The sequence below is a fragment of the Electrona antarctica genome, assembly GCF_951216825.1.
Source record: "Electrona antarctica genome assembly, chromosome: 16".
NCBI classification, from domain to species: Eukaryota; Metazoa; Chordata; class Actinopteri; order Myctophiformes; family Myctophidae; genus Electrona; species Electrona antarctica.
Genome location: NC_136797.1, coordinates 23,553,350 through 23,571,770, shown reverse-complemented (window position 1 = coordinate 23,571,770; position 18,421 = coordinate 23,553,350). Strand labels below are relative to the sequence as shown.

The window sequence follows — 18,421 nt, the reverse complement described above, 5'->3', positions numbered from 1 at the left end:
TTATGCTGACTGCCTGCTCCTCAGCTCTCATGGAAAGAGAGGAAGTTAGAGTGACCAGCTGGTCTCCTTTTAAAGTAAGGACTTGGGAACATTGGCCAGGCCCTGCAGGTGCTCCCATACCCACGGTCCACCTGATTGGAACCTTAATGCCCAGCCTGAGGGCATGTGGGTAGACAGACACACAGTGACAGGCAGACATGGGAATACAAAAACACACAGGCTCTGACAGGCCAGGTCAAAGGGGATGTGACAGACAAGAGTGTACAAAGGAAATCAACCTGTAAGTTCACAGAGAAGATTGTGTGCACATTGCCTGTATTTAGGGCCAGATGCTGGATGTCAAGGCATCACGGCAAACATCAAAGAGGAGGAATGGACATCCGCACACTTGTTTCTATAGCTCCAAAGAGACTTATACTGTATTTGATTGGCAAACAAATCTGCAAAGTTTTGACCTTCATCAGGCAAATTATTTGCCTGATGATTTGCCTCATTTGCCTGATGAAGACCTAAAGGGTGGAAAGTTTCGTTGCAGATTTGTTTTTGAGTCTCTTTGGAGCTATAGAAACAAGTGTGCGGATGTTCCTTCTGTTCTGGAAGTTTTTGATCTCATTATTAGTAAGCAGAGGAAGGAAGCATCAGAAGCAGGACTCAGGCATCAAGATTCAGGCATCTGTTCATCTTTATTCAGAGTTCTCAGTAGGTTCGCAGTACAGCAGAATGGTAGCATGACTTCTTTCCAGTTCTCCCTCCAGTTCCCCCCCCTCAATGACATACACACCCTTTTATTGACAGTCAAATCCCCATTTTACAACAACAGAATAGACAGTCAGTAACAGGTGGTCATTCAACACCTCCTTTCATGGTTGGAGTTTGTCAGAGGAAGACATATGTGCTATTCTAATTGATGTTCTTAAATTAGATAGTTACACAAATACACATTTGCTGACATAGTGGTATTATATATAGTAAGCATTGGAGACTCAGCTGTCAGATTTTTTTTGATTGATTGAAATATTTATTAACAGTTTGCAGAATTACAGTACATTTCAAGCACAAACTCAATACAAAGGCTGTTAACTGTGAGTGGACGACCCAATTAAGCATTACACTTGTTTACAAGAGGGTCCACCATGTTCAATTCATCAAAACATTTAGCGACGTACAAATAGACACTTCTATATAGACAAAGAACAGAACAGGAATTCATCATAATGGAGGCAAAAAGGGAAAAGAAACATATACAGTGAGGGGGAAAAAAGGGGGGGGGCGGTGGGGGGGGATTCAGATTTTACGGGGGCCAGTTTCGAATTGCAGCCATCCGTAGGTGCCCTTTGAGAGCGGTTTTGAAGGAGTCAAGGGATTCGCAGGTCTTAATGACATGCCACATTTTTGTGGCATAGGAGCGAAAATAATTTAGTCCCTTGTTTGTGCCGAATCTGGGTTGTACATGGTTCGTTGCACTCCCTCTGGTGTTCTGGTAATCAGAGATTACTATTAGAGCCAAAGAGAATGGATTCAGTTTTTCCCAGGTGTAAAGATAGTTTGTTATCAGCGAGCCAGGTGCAGGCCCTAGTATGCTACCTTGTGGAACTCCACAGCTCACTGGGAGGGGGGAGGGACAGTGTTCCATTCACCTCCACCATCTGTTCTCTCCCCTCCAGGTAGGATTGCATCCAGCTCACTGATGTGCTATCAAAACCAATTGCTTTAAGCTTGTTAACCAGTATGGAGTGGTTCACAGTGTCAAAAGCCTTTTGGAGGTCCAGCTGCCGTTCAGTTACAGTAGAATGTAGAATGAGCTCAATGGTGAGAATAGACTGAATGGAAGGATGAGAAACACATAATAATGTATATATATATGTGGCGATCTATTTGGCATTCTAATATTTTCATTACACTTCCTCCTCTTTGAATCAACCTGTAAGGTCATTCTGCTGGTCCCCTGGCCCCCCTATAACCGGGCTTGGTGTGTTGGGAGACCCGTTGAGGGTCCATTTGGTTCCGTTTGTACACTCTCTGAGTTACAGACCTGTAAGGATCCATTTGGACCCCCTGATGGTCCCCAGACTCATGCATGTTGACGACAACCAGTGTGCTATAAACACAGTTCACAGCTGAACTGAAAGTGACAATGGAAAAAACTACTATCTACGGTTCCACTATTGAAAGTTTACCATAAACTTCCAGAGAATCACGTAAGCACTTTTTAGTTCACAAACAGGAAATTGTGGTCAACAAAAGGAGCTTGGTGTTCATCTTAATCTGAGCTGCTAAACAGTTGCGTGTGTGAACTTTTGCACATGAAGTTGAACTTTCATGTGACGCATATATGTCATTATTTGACATATAGGCCTATACGTTTGACGTATATATGCTCATGATGTGGTTTGTCTGCTACACGATAACATGACAGAACCAGCAGTTCTCACCCTCTTCTAAAGTTTGAGATTTTGCAATCATTTTTAGTAGTGGTTCAGAATGTCCTTGGCTTCTGCAGGGTTCTAAAGGGGGTCAGTGTGTTAAAAAGGTTATCTGATCATTAACCCATTAAGACCTGAGGCTGATTCTACGAATGTCTTCTAAATCAGTATAGTTCTCAAACCTTTTCATGACAATCAAGGACCCCCAACATGATGTTATATATGGCTGCAGACGCCCCATCTGAAAATGTTTTTTGTGCCAGGGGATTCCCAGAAGAGAAGATTTGTTGTTTATAAATTGTAATATAATAAATAAAATAATAAATAGCAGGCCTACAAGCTCGCATTGTGGCTAGAGCTGTCGCTGTGAGCTTTATCTGGTAATTTTCTATAGCCAATGCTAAAATCTAAAATGAGACAGATGCTTTCCTGGTTTTAATAACAACCGTGAAGCAATTTCTCACGTACAATTAGGCATATGACATTTCATTTAGACAGTTTAATTTAAACCAAATCTCGGTTATCTCGGTCTATAGGTTCAGTCATTGCACATGGAAAGCCAATTTGGGTGACATATGACAAAGTTCTAAACCATCTGGCCTAGATAGTGATATGGGTAAAACACACCGCAGAATATGATATATCTGTGACATGATGTACCTGGCTGTTCAGTTGTTGTGAGCTGTTGCACAACATGGTGTCAACAGTGTCATTAAAAACAAGATAGCGCTACATAGACTATACTTTTGTGCGTATGTCCCCCAGCTTTCTGACGTGCGCTGTGCGCCCCTGTAGGTGCGTGGCTACACCTACATAAAGACTGGAGAGAGGAGTGGCTCCTGCGTGCACGCTCTGGAGAGCATGCACTACACTTCCCCTGTCACTTTCTGTTTGGATACAACAAGTCATACGTGCTGCACGGCAAAGTGCAAACTGTATCAACTCATCAAAGTGGGATTTGTGACGTTTCGTAGAACCATGCAGCAAACTAATGGAAATGGAAACGGAGGAGGAAGTATCATGGATTATTTGGGCATCGCTGGGTAAATTGGAGAATGCGCCCGAGCGGAGCGGGTAAACACGAATGGGAGTATAAAGAAAAGACCACGTTAACTTGTACTGATTGAATAACCCTATTATTAGGAGTGAATGTGAAATGGATGCAGCCACGAGCGACAAGGTGGTGGAGATGGCACGGTCGCGGCAGCCCACGGTGCCGGTGATCATGTTCATATTCGGGGTGGTGGGGAACGTCATCGCCATAGTCGTCCTGCGGGTCTCTCGGAAGGAGCAGAAGGAGACCACCTTCTACACGCTGGTGTTCGGCCTGGCGGTCACGGACCTCCTGGGCACGCTGCTGACCAGCCCCGTGACCATCGCCACGTACATGAAGGGCGCCTGGCCCGGAGGCGAGCCGCTGTGCCAGTACTCCGGGTTCATGATGCTCTTCTTCTTCCTCGTCCAGCTCGGCATCATCTTCGCCATGTCGGTGGAGCGCTACCTGGCCATCAACCACGCGTACTTCTACAACGAGTACGTGAGCCAGAGGCTCGCCGCGCTCACCCTGCTGGCCATCTACGCGTCGTGCGGCGTGTTCTGCGCGCTGCCCAGCATGGGCCTGGGCCAGGTGAGTACGCAGTACCCCGGCACCTGGTGCTTCATCGACTGGCGGAGCAACGACACGATGCACGCCGCCTTCAACCTGATGTACGCCGGGCTGAACTCGTTCCTGGTGCTGGCCACGGTCATATGCAACGTGATGGTGTGCCGGGATCTCATACTGATGCACCGGCGCTTCATCCGCCGCACCTCCCTGGGCACCGACCAGGGGCGCGTGGCGGACCTGGGCGGGCGCAGGCGGTTGAGCTTCGGACGCCTGCGCGGCGCAGAGATCCAGATGGTCATTTTACTCATCGCGACGTCCGCCGTGGTTCTCATTTGCTCCATCCCGTTAGTGGTGAGTGCTCAACAGTGTGTATAATAACTAATATGTACAGTCCATGTTGCGCAACGCCTGTGCGTAAAATGCGGCTTTTATCCGACATAAGTTACTCGTCTTCAACAAATTAAACAACAAGATCATTAACGTTGCTTAAAACAAACGTATTGAAGTTGAGAAATAAATAGTCCGTAAAAATGCACAGTAGGCTACTACTTGCCTCTAGTCTAATTGATTGCAAGAGAGGGAGGTGGGCACTATAGCGACAGCTGAGCACCTCGATGTACAATTTGCTATTTTGTCCACAATGTTAAAAAATACAATATTTGAAAAATGGTCTTAAGTGATGTAAAGTATATATGATGAAAATGCATCATTATCAGACTTAATTTTATCCTTCAACTTCTTGTTTGAGCATGTTCTAATCATGTTCTAATCTAGCTCTGGTCCATAGCCTTCTACGATTCGGGCAGAATCGTAGAAGCAGTAGAAGGCTATGGACCAGAGCTAGTTCTAATCATGCATATAAGCCTACTTTATAAGTTAAACACACACACACACACACACACACACACACACACACACACACACACACACACACACACACACACACACACACACACACACACACACACACACACACACACACACACACACAGTACACACACACACACACACACACACACACACACACACACACACACACACACACACACACACACACACACACACACATGTAGGAGGGGGAAAAAATAATAAAATATGGTGCAGAGCAAAGCAACACATGGAGAGGATGATGGTCAATGCTAAACAATTTTATGGAGTTTGAGTTGAATTTAAATTCATGTAGCACACACACACACACACACACACACACACACACACACACACACACACACACACACACACACACACACACACACACACACACACACACAATTGAAATTCATGTAGCATATTGTAAAATAAATGTCTTTGCAAAATAGCCCTAAAATAATGTGCTGAATACTGTATAATATTACAGTATAACATTTGGCATATAGGCTGCGTGCTATAGTGGAATTGTGGATGCATTGCTTGATCTATACCAAATACTGAGTTAATTATTTCTAAGTATCTCTAGTCTAGACAGGAACATATATATATATATTAGATTTGTTTTTGGCTTTTTGCCTTTTTATACAAGTGAAGGTAGACAGGAACAACCCTGCCTCCCAAGCTAAACATGACTGGAAAGAGGGAGAGAGAGAGAAGGGGAGAGACACGCAGCAAAGGTCGTCATGAACGGGACTCGAACCCGTGACACGCAGTCAGGCCAGAGCCATATTATGTGTGGCATGCGCCTGGACCGCTAGGCCAGCGGGCGCCCGACAGGAACACATATATTAATGATTGCACACTGGATAGCTAAACAAACTCAATTTTTTCGGTCTAACCATAACAAGCATAGTTCTAGTAAGTAGAGAGTGATCGAGAGGTTTTTTTCCACATACACAAAGTTACACATTGTAACTCTATAAGTCATTCTGACATTGAGAGCAGAGAAGAAGACAGCTTTATTTAGTTAGATGCTGCAGAAAGTCTGAGTTTTAGGAGACAGAATGAGACAGAAGTGGGTTTTAATGGCCTCTGTGCTATATCAATTTGCTTCAGTGCTGCAGTCTGACTATCTCATGTTTACATTCTTGCATAATTGATAGATTGTACACATTTTTTTAAGCAATGAATTGTTAGAGGGGTGTAACAGTTAAACCCATTCTGGATGGGAACCCCTTTTGGTGTTTTAACTAAGCATTATGTTATACTTTAAGCTATTGAAAAATAGCAGATCTACAAGCTCATAGCGCGCCACCGAGTGGCGCGCTACGAGCTTGTAGGTCTGCTATTTTTGAAAAAATCGTGAAAATGCAGCACAAATCTTTGAATATATTCTTTCAGAAGACTTTTTTTTAATTTCGAAGTCAGGTCTAAATGGGTTAAAGCAGTACTATGTCACTTTTTAAACAACTATATAGCATTATTATGTCTGATAAAAATTATAAAGTTACAAGCAATATCAATCATCGTTCCATAGAGGTCCCTGACTAGGGGCTTGACTGTGAGTTTCATCCTGGCATTTCCCACTGCCAGTCAAAGCAAAGACTGGCCAATCACAGCACATCCTTCCCGGACATGCTTGCAGAGACTCTTGGGTAATGAAGTCAAAGAAGACATTGACTGCCATGTTATTTGTGTGCAAACAAAGTGGCCACTGATACCCTCAAACTACATAGTGCTGCTTTAATCAAAACCGATGAATAATCAATCCCTAAGTTTGGGCATGACATTATTGGTGAAAAGCAAGGAATTCCTTTTGAGTGAATTTCAGAGCTGCTCAAGGAATTCTCTTTTGTTTGAGCAGTCGACCAAGATTTCAACATAACACAGGATTTGAAAATGTTCTCCTGTTAAAGAATAGATTTATATAAGTACTTTTGCTGCTCGAGTGGTTCACGCACCTGAGTCATGGAAACAGTCTCCTCAGTGGATTATTTTGGGCGGCGTGACGTCTTCTCCAGGTAGTAAACCAATCCAGCTCATGGGTTTGTAGTAGGAAGTAGGAACTGGGTCTCTGTTATATAACTACAGCAGAGAAATAGGGCAAAAGTGGATCCACCAAATATCATAATTCACAAAAAACATCCAGAACCTTTGACTGCATGCATGCTTGTCCACTTAGATTGACTATACGATGTCAAGTAGTGCTTGGATTTACAAACGTTGAAGACTTAAAATAAGTAGGTACAATGATAGGTTAAATCAAGTGTGAGGAGCTCTAACAGCCAATTGCCAGAAAATAATCAATAGCTGACAGTACAGTACAGTACAGTACAGTACAGTACAGTACAGTACAGTACAGTACAGTACAGTACAGTACAGTACAGTACAGTACAGTAGAGCAGTGCAGTACCGTAGAGCTGATTTGATTTTTGTGTCTACAGTATTTGGCTTTGTCTTTGTGAAAGTCTTGCTTGAAAAAGTGAAAGTGATCAAGACAATATGTCGTGATCACTTTCACTTTTTCATGTCCTTTTTGTAAACAAAAAATGTCCAATAAACAGATTGGGGGAAAAAAAGACATTGGGGGGAAATGCATAATCCTGGGGGTCCTTAATGAAAAGGTTTGAGCACCACGTTTTAAAGCGTATAAAATGATTTAAAGATAATTTATTTCAAAAACAAAAACCTTCGTCTTCTTCCGTGCTTTAATTCCAGCTGAGGATCTTCGTGAACCAGCTTAGTGAACCAGCTGACCCGAAAGCTGACCTGCTGGCCATCCACATGGCGTCCGTGAACCCCATCCTGGACCCCTGGATCTACATCCTGCTCCGAAGGACGGTGTTCCTCAAGGTGGTGGAGAAGATCAAGTGTCTGTTCTGCCGGATGGGCGGCCGGCGGCGGGGCCACAGGGGCCAGCGGGGGAGCAGGGGCCAGTTCTGCACTGACGACGGCCGCAGCACCTCCTTCGTGTCGCACGACTCGCCGTCGCTGGTGTCCCGCTGCGGGCCGAGGGACACCGTGACCACGTCGCACACCTTCCTGTACCCGCCCGAGGGGAACGAGAGGACGTTGAGCTCGGGAGAACAACAGGGCGGCGGCCGCAGCCCGCCCGCTGTGGAGACGGTCCTGGTACGGGATCATCGCCAGAGTCCGGGCGGCCATCGGAAGGAGAACAAACTGTCGGTTTTAGAGCCCAGTGCGCCGGGCGGCAGGCTCTGTGGCAGCGTTTCTTCACAGAGGGAAGTTCCACTAGTCGACCAGACTCTCTATGTCACCTTCACTGATGAGACCTCGAACCTACAAGAGAAATGCATATAATAGACATGATGTAACTGTGTGGGAGAAAACAAAATATCTTTTCGATCTATCAATATGAACTGACGGTCGCAAGGCAGAAGATGGGCATTTGAGAGTTGTCAAGTGGTGATAAATGACAAAAGGGACTAAAGACTGAAAATATATGCTTTTAAAAGATGTCTAGTCTGGGTGCCGTACACAAGTACTGTGACAAAAATAGTATTTCATGGAAATGTTACTGAACAAACTACCCATCATCAATCTAGTACTCGTCAGACATATCAATGAAGGCCTTCATATAATAATAGCTGTTGTGTTTATTGGCAAGTAGCCTATAGATAAACACAAACATAATTTGGAGGGTTTTTGTTGTTGCACTTTGTTGAATCCCTAAACAACTGCAAGGTTGTTTACTGGGATACCAAGGTGGGTTGATCTCTATGTTTAGCATTTGGACTCCCCCCCCCCCCGCCCTCCCCACACACACAGCTACTGGCTTACTGCATAGTTGACATCAAAATCTGCACTGCATGTCAAAGCAAAGTTCTTTGTTTACCCAGGGTGAATGGACTAAGCTCGAGATGCTTGTTTACAGCCAGACCCTGCTCATTGAACATTTCATGGTAGGGGTTCAATGCCTTGCTCAAGGGCACTTCATCGGTGGTGATTTTAACGACCTTCCGATAACAAGACCGCTCCGCAAACCGTTCGGCCACCGCTGCCCGCTGTCCCGTACTCTTAATTTATTTCCATAATGGAAGTATCTTGTATCGTCTTCTCTGCGAGAAGGTCCACATAGTTTTCCTACCCATTTCAAGTTGGTACAAGATGAATTTCATATTGTCAAATATGACTGATCTGGCAGCTCTTTCAATGGATGCATGTTTGCATGGCCAATCGTCATTCCAAAAGGCAGCTGTACTGTGAATTATTTGCCATGAAAATGTTAGAGAAGCGCTGCTTTTAGACCATTCTGGACGGGAACCCCTGTTGTTGTTTTAACTAAGCATTATGTTATTTTTTAGCTATTGAAAAATAGCAGATCTACAAGCTCATAGCGCGCCACCGAGTGGCGCGCTACGATCTTGTAGGTCTGCTATTTTTGAAAAATCGTAAAAATGCGGCACAAACCTTTCAATATATATTCTTTCAGAACCAACATTTTTCTTATTTTGACGTCAGTCCTAAATGGGTTAGACCACTTCTCCGTGTGGATTCCAGGTAGCCTGGAAACCAGACAAATCTGCCACAAGAAAAAAATGAATAAAATAAATAAATGCAGTCTGGCCAGGCTAGGCTGCATGGCCATCGTCATTCCAAAAGGCAGCTGTACTGTGAATGATTTGGCCACATCGATGGATGATAAAAGTTCCGAAGAGAAGTGTCCTATTATTACATTTAGTAAGGGAAACCTATGAAAATCTGGGAACTAAATCGTTACCAAAAAATTTCTTCACCAATGTGTTTCTAAAGGTGTCTAATAACATGTACTAAAAGTTTGAAATTCAACTCCCGTGGGAAAGCTCATTAAAAACAGCTCAAAGTCGGGGTACCGATAACCGATTTTCGAAAATTCGAAAGTGCATAAATTTGACTTTTTGGACTTTTGAGGGGTCAAACTAGGGGTTTTTCATGATTCTGAGTTGATGATTGCAAGCATTTATTTTTCACCAAGACCACTCCCTGGTGGAAAAACGGCCGCACCCACTTTTCCCACTTGGTAACGATTTAGTTCCCAGATTGGTCAAATACCTGATAAAATGCCCTTACTAATTGTCTCCTTCTAATCTAATCAGATACTGTCAGCATGCCGAGATGGTAGATGAAAATGATAGATGCGTATTTCAAACGAGTGAACCGTTTCGTTTCTTGAAAACGTTCATGGTCGGATGAATTTAAAGGGTAGATTATGAAGTCAAGCTTTTTTTTCTTGAAATGGATTTACATGTTTCATCATGGCATTATGAAATGCTGCTGACAATCTACGGTATAGGATGCCTGTTTTATGTTTATCTGGTAAAGCACAGGAAAATATTGAGTCTTAATTTAACCTCTTTTCCCTCTACAGTCTACACCAAATCTCTTTACTGAAAATAACCAATCTACAAGCTCACAGCCGCGTTGCAATGCAAGCCATTGTGTTCATATGGGCTAATGTGGTTACTGTTGAAAGTGACTAATATGGACCTGTAAACAGTCAAAGGTCCAGAATTAAAATTCAGGATTTTTCTGTGGCATTAATCAGTATCAATCCAGTTGACTTCAAGGGCAGTATTATGCGTGTCTTAAGTACCAGGTCTTATGACTTAACTTAAGACCTGGAGGCGTGATCAATGCCATTTGGCCACTCAGAATAGCCAAATGGCATTGACCACGCCTCCAGGTCTTAAGTTAAGTCATAAGACCTGGTACTTAAGACACGCATAATACTGCCCCATCTCTCCTGTGAACAATGTACAGTATGTATTATAGAAAGAAATAATAATTTCAATGAAAATAAAACTGCAACTATTCATATCATCTACATTTCGATTTATTTGGAGCATCGGTTCTCAAAAGTGGTCCAGGCGGTCCTTGGGTGAGTTCCAGGGGGTCCCCAGCAAAAGTAGTCAACATAGGGTCAAAATCATTTTAACCATCTATACATTGGCTGTTCAAAAATAGCAGATGTGCAAGCTCACAGCGCATCACTTCGTGCTGCTATTTCTTTACGACATAAATCCTCTCTTCTGGAGGTAAAGTATAGCCTTGCCGAGCCATGGGGCCCATAGGGCAGGAGCCTATCTCCTGTTTCTGTAGCGTGAGGCAGCTTGATGTACAAGTACACCTCCTGGACATGACGCTAGTATGTCGCAGGGACTTAGTTAGCCACAATCCAACCCTTGATGCTGAGTGTCAAGCAGGGAGGGCACTGGGTCCCATCTTTAGAGTCTTTGGTATGACCCGGCCGGGGATCGAACCCCAAGCTCCCAGTCTCAGGGCGGACACTCCAACCACAAGGCCACTGAGCTGGCTTCTGGAGGTCCCTGGCACAAAACCTTTTCAGACGGGGGTCCGTGGCCAAATACATTTACATTTGGGGCGTCCTTGACATGAAAATGTTGGAGAAGCGCTGCTTTTAGACCATTCTGGACGGGAACCCCTGTTGGTGTTTTAACTAAGCATTATGTTATTCTTTAGCTATTGAAAAATAGCAGATCTACAAGCTCATAGCGCGCCACCGAGTGGCGCGCTACGAGCTTGTAGGTCTGCTATTTTTGAAAAATCGTAAAAATGTGGCACAAATCTTTCAATATATTTTCTTTCAGAACCAACGTTTTTCTTATTTTGACGTCAGGCCTAAATGGGTTAGACCACTTCTCTGTGTGGGTTCCAGGTAGCCTGGAAACCAGACGAATCTGCCACAAGAAAAAAATGAATAAAATAAATAAATGCAGTCTGGCCAGGCTAGACCCAGCTAAAAAAACTGACAGAACCAAATGGACCCTTACAGATCCATTTGGTTCTATTTGTACACTCTCAGAGTTAACAACTGTGGCCTATCAAACTAGAGGTTCTTGGAGTAAATAAGTTTGATAATCCCTTCTATAATATTATGTGACTATGTGTGAAGTTCACCATCAGACTTAGAAGTGGACATACTGTAGATATTAACAGTGATGATGTGGCTCTGTGTTATAGAGCATCACTAAACAACTATGTATAGCAAATCAATCAAATATATAATAAAAGTACAGTAGCAGAGGAGATGTACATACAGTACATCAGAAATAAACATGCATTTTCACATGTATGCTGACAGACAGCGGTCTCGCTGGGTCTCGTGAGCAATAGGCCGACCCAACTCTGCCCAGCAAGCACTAAAAAGGCTGATTTATATTTAGTTGAACACCAGTATTGTGCAACAAAAAGAGCTGATGTAGGCCTACAAGCCACCCATATAGGAGCTTCTAGAACCGCCATTGTCAAGTACAATTCAGGCTTAACTGAATGGCTTGGGTGTATTATGGAATATTGATCAGACCAGCCTCGGGGGTAGGTAGGGGGTTCAAATCAATACTGATTACCTGCAGTAAAAGTCAGATCACCATTAATCAGCTAAACCCATTTTTATGGCATTTTGATGGCATCAGTAAAAGAGTGCTGGAAACGATTTCTTCTTACGCCTTGGCAATTGGATGATTTGAGGCATTTTGTTCCAAAAATGTGTTTTGCAAAAATCCACCTGTTGGTAGCGCTATAACAGGCCAATGTGAAAAGGGTGGGATATATTCCTCAGCCTAGTAGGAAAGTCTGTGAAAGATTTCACGTAAATTGCACGCTGCGTTCATGATTTGAGGCTTTTTGTTCAAAACGGGCCAATCCTGCAAACTTTGAAAGCCAATGTTAGCCAATTAGGATGGAATATGTAATATCGGACAGATCCGTCTTGAACACATGACTATAGAGATAAGATAGTGTGTAACGATTTGCGGGATTTTTGGACAGAATCTGGAGGAGTAATATCAAAAAATGTGTTTTACAAAAGTCGGCCTCCTGGTGGCGCTATAACAGGTCGTTCTGGAAGATTTGGGGCAGAGGTTCATCGTTTGCATCCAGGGAGTGTGTGTGCAAAATTAGGCATCAACCGGGTTAACAGTGCCGGAGATTAGCTGGGACGGACGGGCACGCACGCACACACACAGCGCGTTTTGCAAGTGCAAAACATACTCTCTCCCAGTGACGTAGAGTCTGTGGGACGGGGGGGTGGTGGGGGGTGGACCGCGTTGCCTGTCCCTTGTACACATGCAGATCAGGCATTGAAATGCTAATCTGGGTGCTTGTTTTCACCTGCCAGGTATGCATGCATACAGTACTGTAGGCTACTCTGCTTAGGCTACTTGCTCACAATGAAACCACCACCAGCAAGAACACCCTGGCTGGCAACAGCGATGCCAGCCTGCCGTTGAAACCTTCCGCCGTCCCACTAGCGACAGTACTACAGAACCTGCCGAGGCGGACAGGACTAGCCTGCAATCATGGCATTTAAACATGCTCTTCTGTTTATAATCTAAACACTGTGACACGTTTAAAAAGTGTTACAAATAAGTGTTTAGAACCTAAACGCTTGGGTTTAGTGTGAAACGAAAAAAAAAAAGAACTTGATCGGATCGGGCCCCCATGACGTTTATAAAAACATTTCGTCTCTGCTTTCTCCCCATGCCTTCGGCCTGGTGGAGACAAAAATATGAGAATATGAGTGACAGGATCGCTTGACACAAAGTAAATAATGAGCTAGATATAGCCCGCTGAGGTCATATGAGCAGGGTGTACACATAAGGTAGGCTATGTGGTTAACATAGCAGTGGGATGACTCTGAGGCGGTTAAGTAGCAGCAAATTATGTCCAGAAGCTGCATCATGGTTTACGGTCAAATATATCAATACAATGAGGCCTGTATAAGCATCTATGAGTGAATAAATATTCACTCGTCTTACTTAAAGGGGCATTCCACTCATTTTCAACATTTTACTATGTCATTAATGTACTTTAGAGCTGTTGTGTGGAAATAATAAAAAAGTTCCCCCATTCTGTGTTTCCTAGAACTAGAGGTCTGAAAAAAATCATTAACATGGTGAAACACATCTTGATGATGTCATCAAGATGTGTTTCACCATGTTAATGATTTTCTTCATAATTACAGTTCTAGGAAACACAGAATGGAGGGACTTTTTTATTATTTCCACACAACAGCTCTAAGGTATATTAATGACATAGTAAAATGTTGAAAATGGGTGGTTTTCCCCGTTAAGGATAACGTTAAACACATTCAATGGTTCTCGCAGGCAGCATTATTCGTTGTTTTAATAGTGTGTCTTGGTCCCCACAGAGGTTCAGATGACACTTATCCCTTATGTTGAGGAGCCGGGGGTCGGGTAACTCTCGTGCAATATTCAATATTTCTCTCTGTAGTTTTCCGCAGGTTGCTGTGGAGACTATGCAACATATACTGCACTATAAACCCATTACTTGTGTGGAGAAATAACCCATCAAACAATTTGTTTTATTTTTTTGTAACTGTATCTATGGAAAGGACAGAAGGGATGGGGGGGGGGGGGGGGACATTTATGGTCACTTCTTGCGACAAAAACGAGGCATGTGTTTTTTATTTTTAATGAGTGACATTTTCCAATTAGAACAGGATTTCCACCGTGACAAAATAATGGAGCACTGATTAATGTTTACGTGACATCTTAAGAATGTAGACCGGGCAGGAGTAAATCAGACTGCCTCGTGCCTGGTCAGAGCCTAGGCTACTTCTATATTTACACAGATGTAATAGGCCCACATTACAAGGGAATAGTGATTTGTAAGAACATAAATGACTAAAGGGCACTTATACAAATGTTTTTTTCTTCTAGATACATGTCCGTTAACACATTTTGGACTGAGGTCGATTTAAAAAAAAGGCTTCAAAATCCTAACATTTTTCTGAAAAACCTGTTTCTATGTCAGTGGTGCTCAACCTTTTTCATGTCAAGGACCCCTAGAATTATCTCTATTGAGCCACGGACCCCCCATCTCAAAATATGTAGTTCCAGGGAACCCCCAGAAGCAAATATTTTAGTTAAAAATGTTTGCTCTGAAATATATATTCAATGATTTGCGCCACATTTTAACGATTTAAAAAAAATAGCAGACCTACAAGCTCATAGCGCGCCACTCGGTGGCGCGCTATGAGCTTGTAGATCTGCTATTTTTCAATAGCTAAATTATAACAATGTTTAAAACACCAAAAGGGGTTCCCGCCCAGAATGGAATAAATACAAAGTGTATGCATGGCATGTAGCTGTAAAAACAAGTTTATCTAATCCTTCCATTAATCAAGAGGGAGCATTTTCTGGTCCCCGGGGATAGGGGAATAACTTACTTTTTCTCCCAGTAGCTGCTCAGACGGCTCTGATGAGCACATGGGGTGGAGTTCGCTCAAGGACAAGTCGACAGTGAGTGAAATCAAAACAGGAGGCTACTAAATTCACAATTCCATCACAGAAAATAGTAACCATTACATTATGATTGATTGATTGAAAAATGTATATGTAACAGTTTGCAGAATTACAGTACATTTCAAGCACAAACTCAATACAAAGGCTGTTAACTGTGAGTGGACGACCCAATTAAGCATTACACTTGTTTACAACAGGGTCCACCATGTTCAATTCATCAAAACATTTAGAGACGTACAAATAGACACTTCTATATAGACAAAGAACAGAACAGGAATTCATCATAATGGAGGTAAAAAGGGAAAAGAAACATATACAGTGAGGGGAAAAGGGGGGGGGGGGCGGTGGGGGGGGGGATTCAGATTTTACGGGGGCCAGTTTCAAATTGCAGCCATACGTAGGTGCCCTTTGAGAGCGGTTTTGAAGGAGTCAAGGGATTTGCATGTCTTAATGACTGTTGGTAGGGCGTTCCACATTTTGGTGGCATAGGAGCGAAAATAATTTAGTCCCTTGTTTGTGCCGAATCTGAGTTGTACATGGTTCGTTGCACTCCCTCTGGTGTTGTGGGTGTGGACTTCGTTAACATTAAGGAAGTATCTAGACAGGTACATGGGTATCTTGGTGGAGTATCGGATCTTGTGGACCAGACCTATTGCAAGATGCTGTACTCTGTCGTCGACCCTAAGCCATTCCAGTCTGTCAAAGTGGGCAGGGGTAAGGTGGGTTCGGGGGGTGAGGCCAAGTAGGAGCCTGACCAGTTTGTTTTAGGAAGTCTGGAGCCTAGTTTTAAGGGCCTTTGAGGTGCTGTGGTACCAGGAGGTGCATGCATAGTCAAAGAAGCCTTGTACGAGGGCTCCTGTTAAGGTCTTCAAGGTGTTTTTGTTGACCAGTGAGGAGATCGTTGAGGTTATCAGCGAGCCAGGTGCAGATTCTACCGAGTTCAGAGCTGAGGGCATTTTCAACCTGCAGTTTGTCCCTGTCCGAGACCAGCAGGGACAAACTGCAGGTTGAAAATGCCCTCAGCTCTGAACTCGGTAGAATCTGCACCTGGCTCGCTGATAACAAACTATCTTTACACCTGGGAAAAACTGAATCCATTCTCTTTGGATCTAATAGTAATCTCAGCAAGGCAGGTGGCTTCTTGGTTAGAGTGGGTGACAATGTTATCACACGTAAAGATGAAATTACCTACCTAGGTTCCATCCTGGAGGCTAATCTTTCCGGTGATAAAATGGAAAGATTAGCCTCCAGGATGGAACCTAGGTAGGTAATTTCATCTTTACGTGTGATAACATTGTCACCCACTCTAACCAAGAAGCCATTTATCTTCCACTGTAGTTTGCCTCCATCCAGCAGTCACCTCAAGCAGGTCAGGTAATATTCTCTGCCAATTAGGGTAAAGTTTTACCATTTTTCTCATCATCGGGTATACTGGATTAGGCCTCCAAAACGGACAGATTCAGAAAAGTGCTTTTAACAAGGCTTTAATGCAGAATTAACAGTTTAGTTTATAGCCAACTGATTCAACAAATGAAATTCAAAACATTGAAAACACAGGCGATCACAAAATTCCAAACTGTGATCAAAGATGATCGCTCTCAATGGACCACAAAGTCCAAAAAGAAATACAAATAAGTACAAATAGAAAAATGAAAGTAAAATCCAAATCGTTGGAAGACTGAACGGTGCAGGGCCAAGACAAAGGGGGGGGGGGGGGGGGAGGTAAACAATAAACATTAGCAACCTCTCACAAACAAGGAAAAACGTACTCCTTGACAATTGTATGTTGTTGTGCGCCCATCCACAAGCTCACAACGCGTCAACATGTTGTGAGTTTGCAGATCGGCTATTTTTGACAAACGTTCACCCTAAAATAGGGTGGTTAACTTGACGCAAATACGCGTTCCAGTAATGCTGTGCACGAAACTATAGCTTTGCAGAGCATACCGGTTCTTGCACAACACACAATGCAGTGGCATTTGACAAATTAGCCACTAGATGTGCTCGAACATGTTCATGTTGTAGATCACAGTGGTCAAATCTAAGGAGAGGTGACTTCATGTTTCATTTCAGGACACCACAGCAAGAACTGATCCTGTCCAAACGTGGCATAGCGAGGATTAGCGACACACGTGATTGTAGATCTGTTATTCCCGATTTTTTTTTAAAACTTTTTGCATATGACAAGACCAAAATAGGGAGGTCAGGATCAAAGTGTTTAAGGGATATTTGATAACCTCACATGGGGTTCCCACACAAATTATCCATGCGTCATTATGTGACATCTTATTAAGATAAATATGGGAAACTAAAAAACACTTAAGGGAAGCCCAAAGAGAAAAAACACGACAAAAACAAAAACGCACATAACTCAAGAATCTTACAAGCTTTGAGAGCACTTTTTTCAAAAACACACCAGCTTTACATTCCTACAGCTACACACCCAATACGACATGTTTGTTTTGTAGTCAGACCAGGGGAAATTCAGCTTCACGCAGCTGAAAACTGCTCAGATGGTCATGAGGAGCACTTGAGGAGGGGGAGCCGTTAGGGGATGTGTGTTACCGGGCAGGCTGGGAGAACCATGACCTTCTGATTAACCAGGCAGCCTCTCTCTACCCAATAAGCTGTGGTTCGGCTCAGTTTAATATCAGAAAAGTGCCACTGGAAGCGGGGTTTTCTTTTTAGGGGCAGAATGTCATCGTTTTGGCTTCCAGCCCACCCACGTCTACCTGTAGAAGTGTCACTGGGCAAGACACAACCCATTTTGGGCGGGAACCCCTTTTGGTGTTAGCATTATGTTATGCTTTAGCTATTGAAAGATAGCAGATCTACAAGCTCATAGCGCGCCACCGAGTGGCGAGCTTGTAGGTCTGCCATTTTTGAAAAATCGAAGAACGACTGACATAGAAACATAGCTTAGACATTTTTAGAATCTGATCTCAGGTCAAAATGGGTTAACCCCAAAACACTCCCACCTGAGCGCGCGTCACGACCATCCGAACAGCCATCCAGCTGGGTGAAGCAGAATCGGAATTTAATTTATAGAGTCAATAGACTAAAATAAAGACAGGATAGTAGTAGTAAGTACATCTATTCTATACGAGCATTAGTAACTACAAATTGCATCAACTCAATCCTTCTGGAACAGCTAGTCGGGTTTCTGCTTTGGTCAAGAGAACCTCTGTGGTAGTGCCATTTTAGAGGGAGCAGATCATTTAACCCAGGGGTGGGAA

At 43.4% G+C, this 18,421-nt stretch overlaps 1 protein-coding gene across 2 annotated transcripts; it reads left to right on the top strand.

Moving 5' to 3' along the window:
* Positions 1-3,451: 3,451 nt before the first annotated feature.
* ptger4b (prostaglandin E receptor 4 (subtype EP4) b) lies at positions 3,452-10,700 on the top strand. Of its 2 annotated transcripts, XR_013791852.1 has the most exons (3): positions 3,452-4,380; positions 7,618-10,481; positions 10,583-10,700. XR_013791852.1 is itself a non-coding variant. In XM_079523748.1 (2 exons), the coding sequence occupies exons 1-2, from the start codon at positions 3,580-3,582 to the stop codon at positions 8,218-8,220; spliced, it is 1,404 nt and encodes a 467-aa protein (XP_079379874.1). In that variant the 5' UTR covers positions 3,452-3,579; the 3' UTR covers positions 8,221-10,637. The 2 variants fall into 2 exon arrangements, 1 of the variants encoding a protein (XP_079379874.1); XM_079523748.1 differs by having other exon boundaries at positions 7,618-10,637.
* The last annotated feature ends 7,721 nt before the right edge of the window (positions 10,701-18,421 follow it).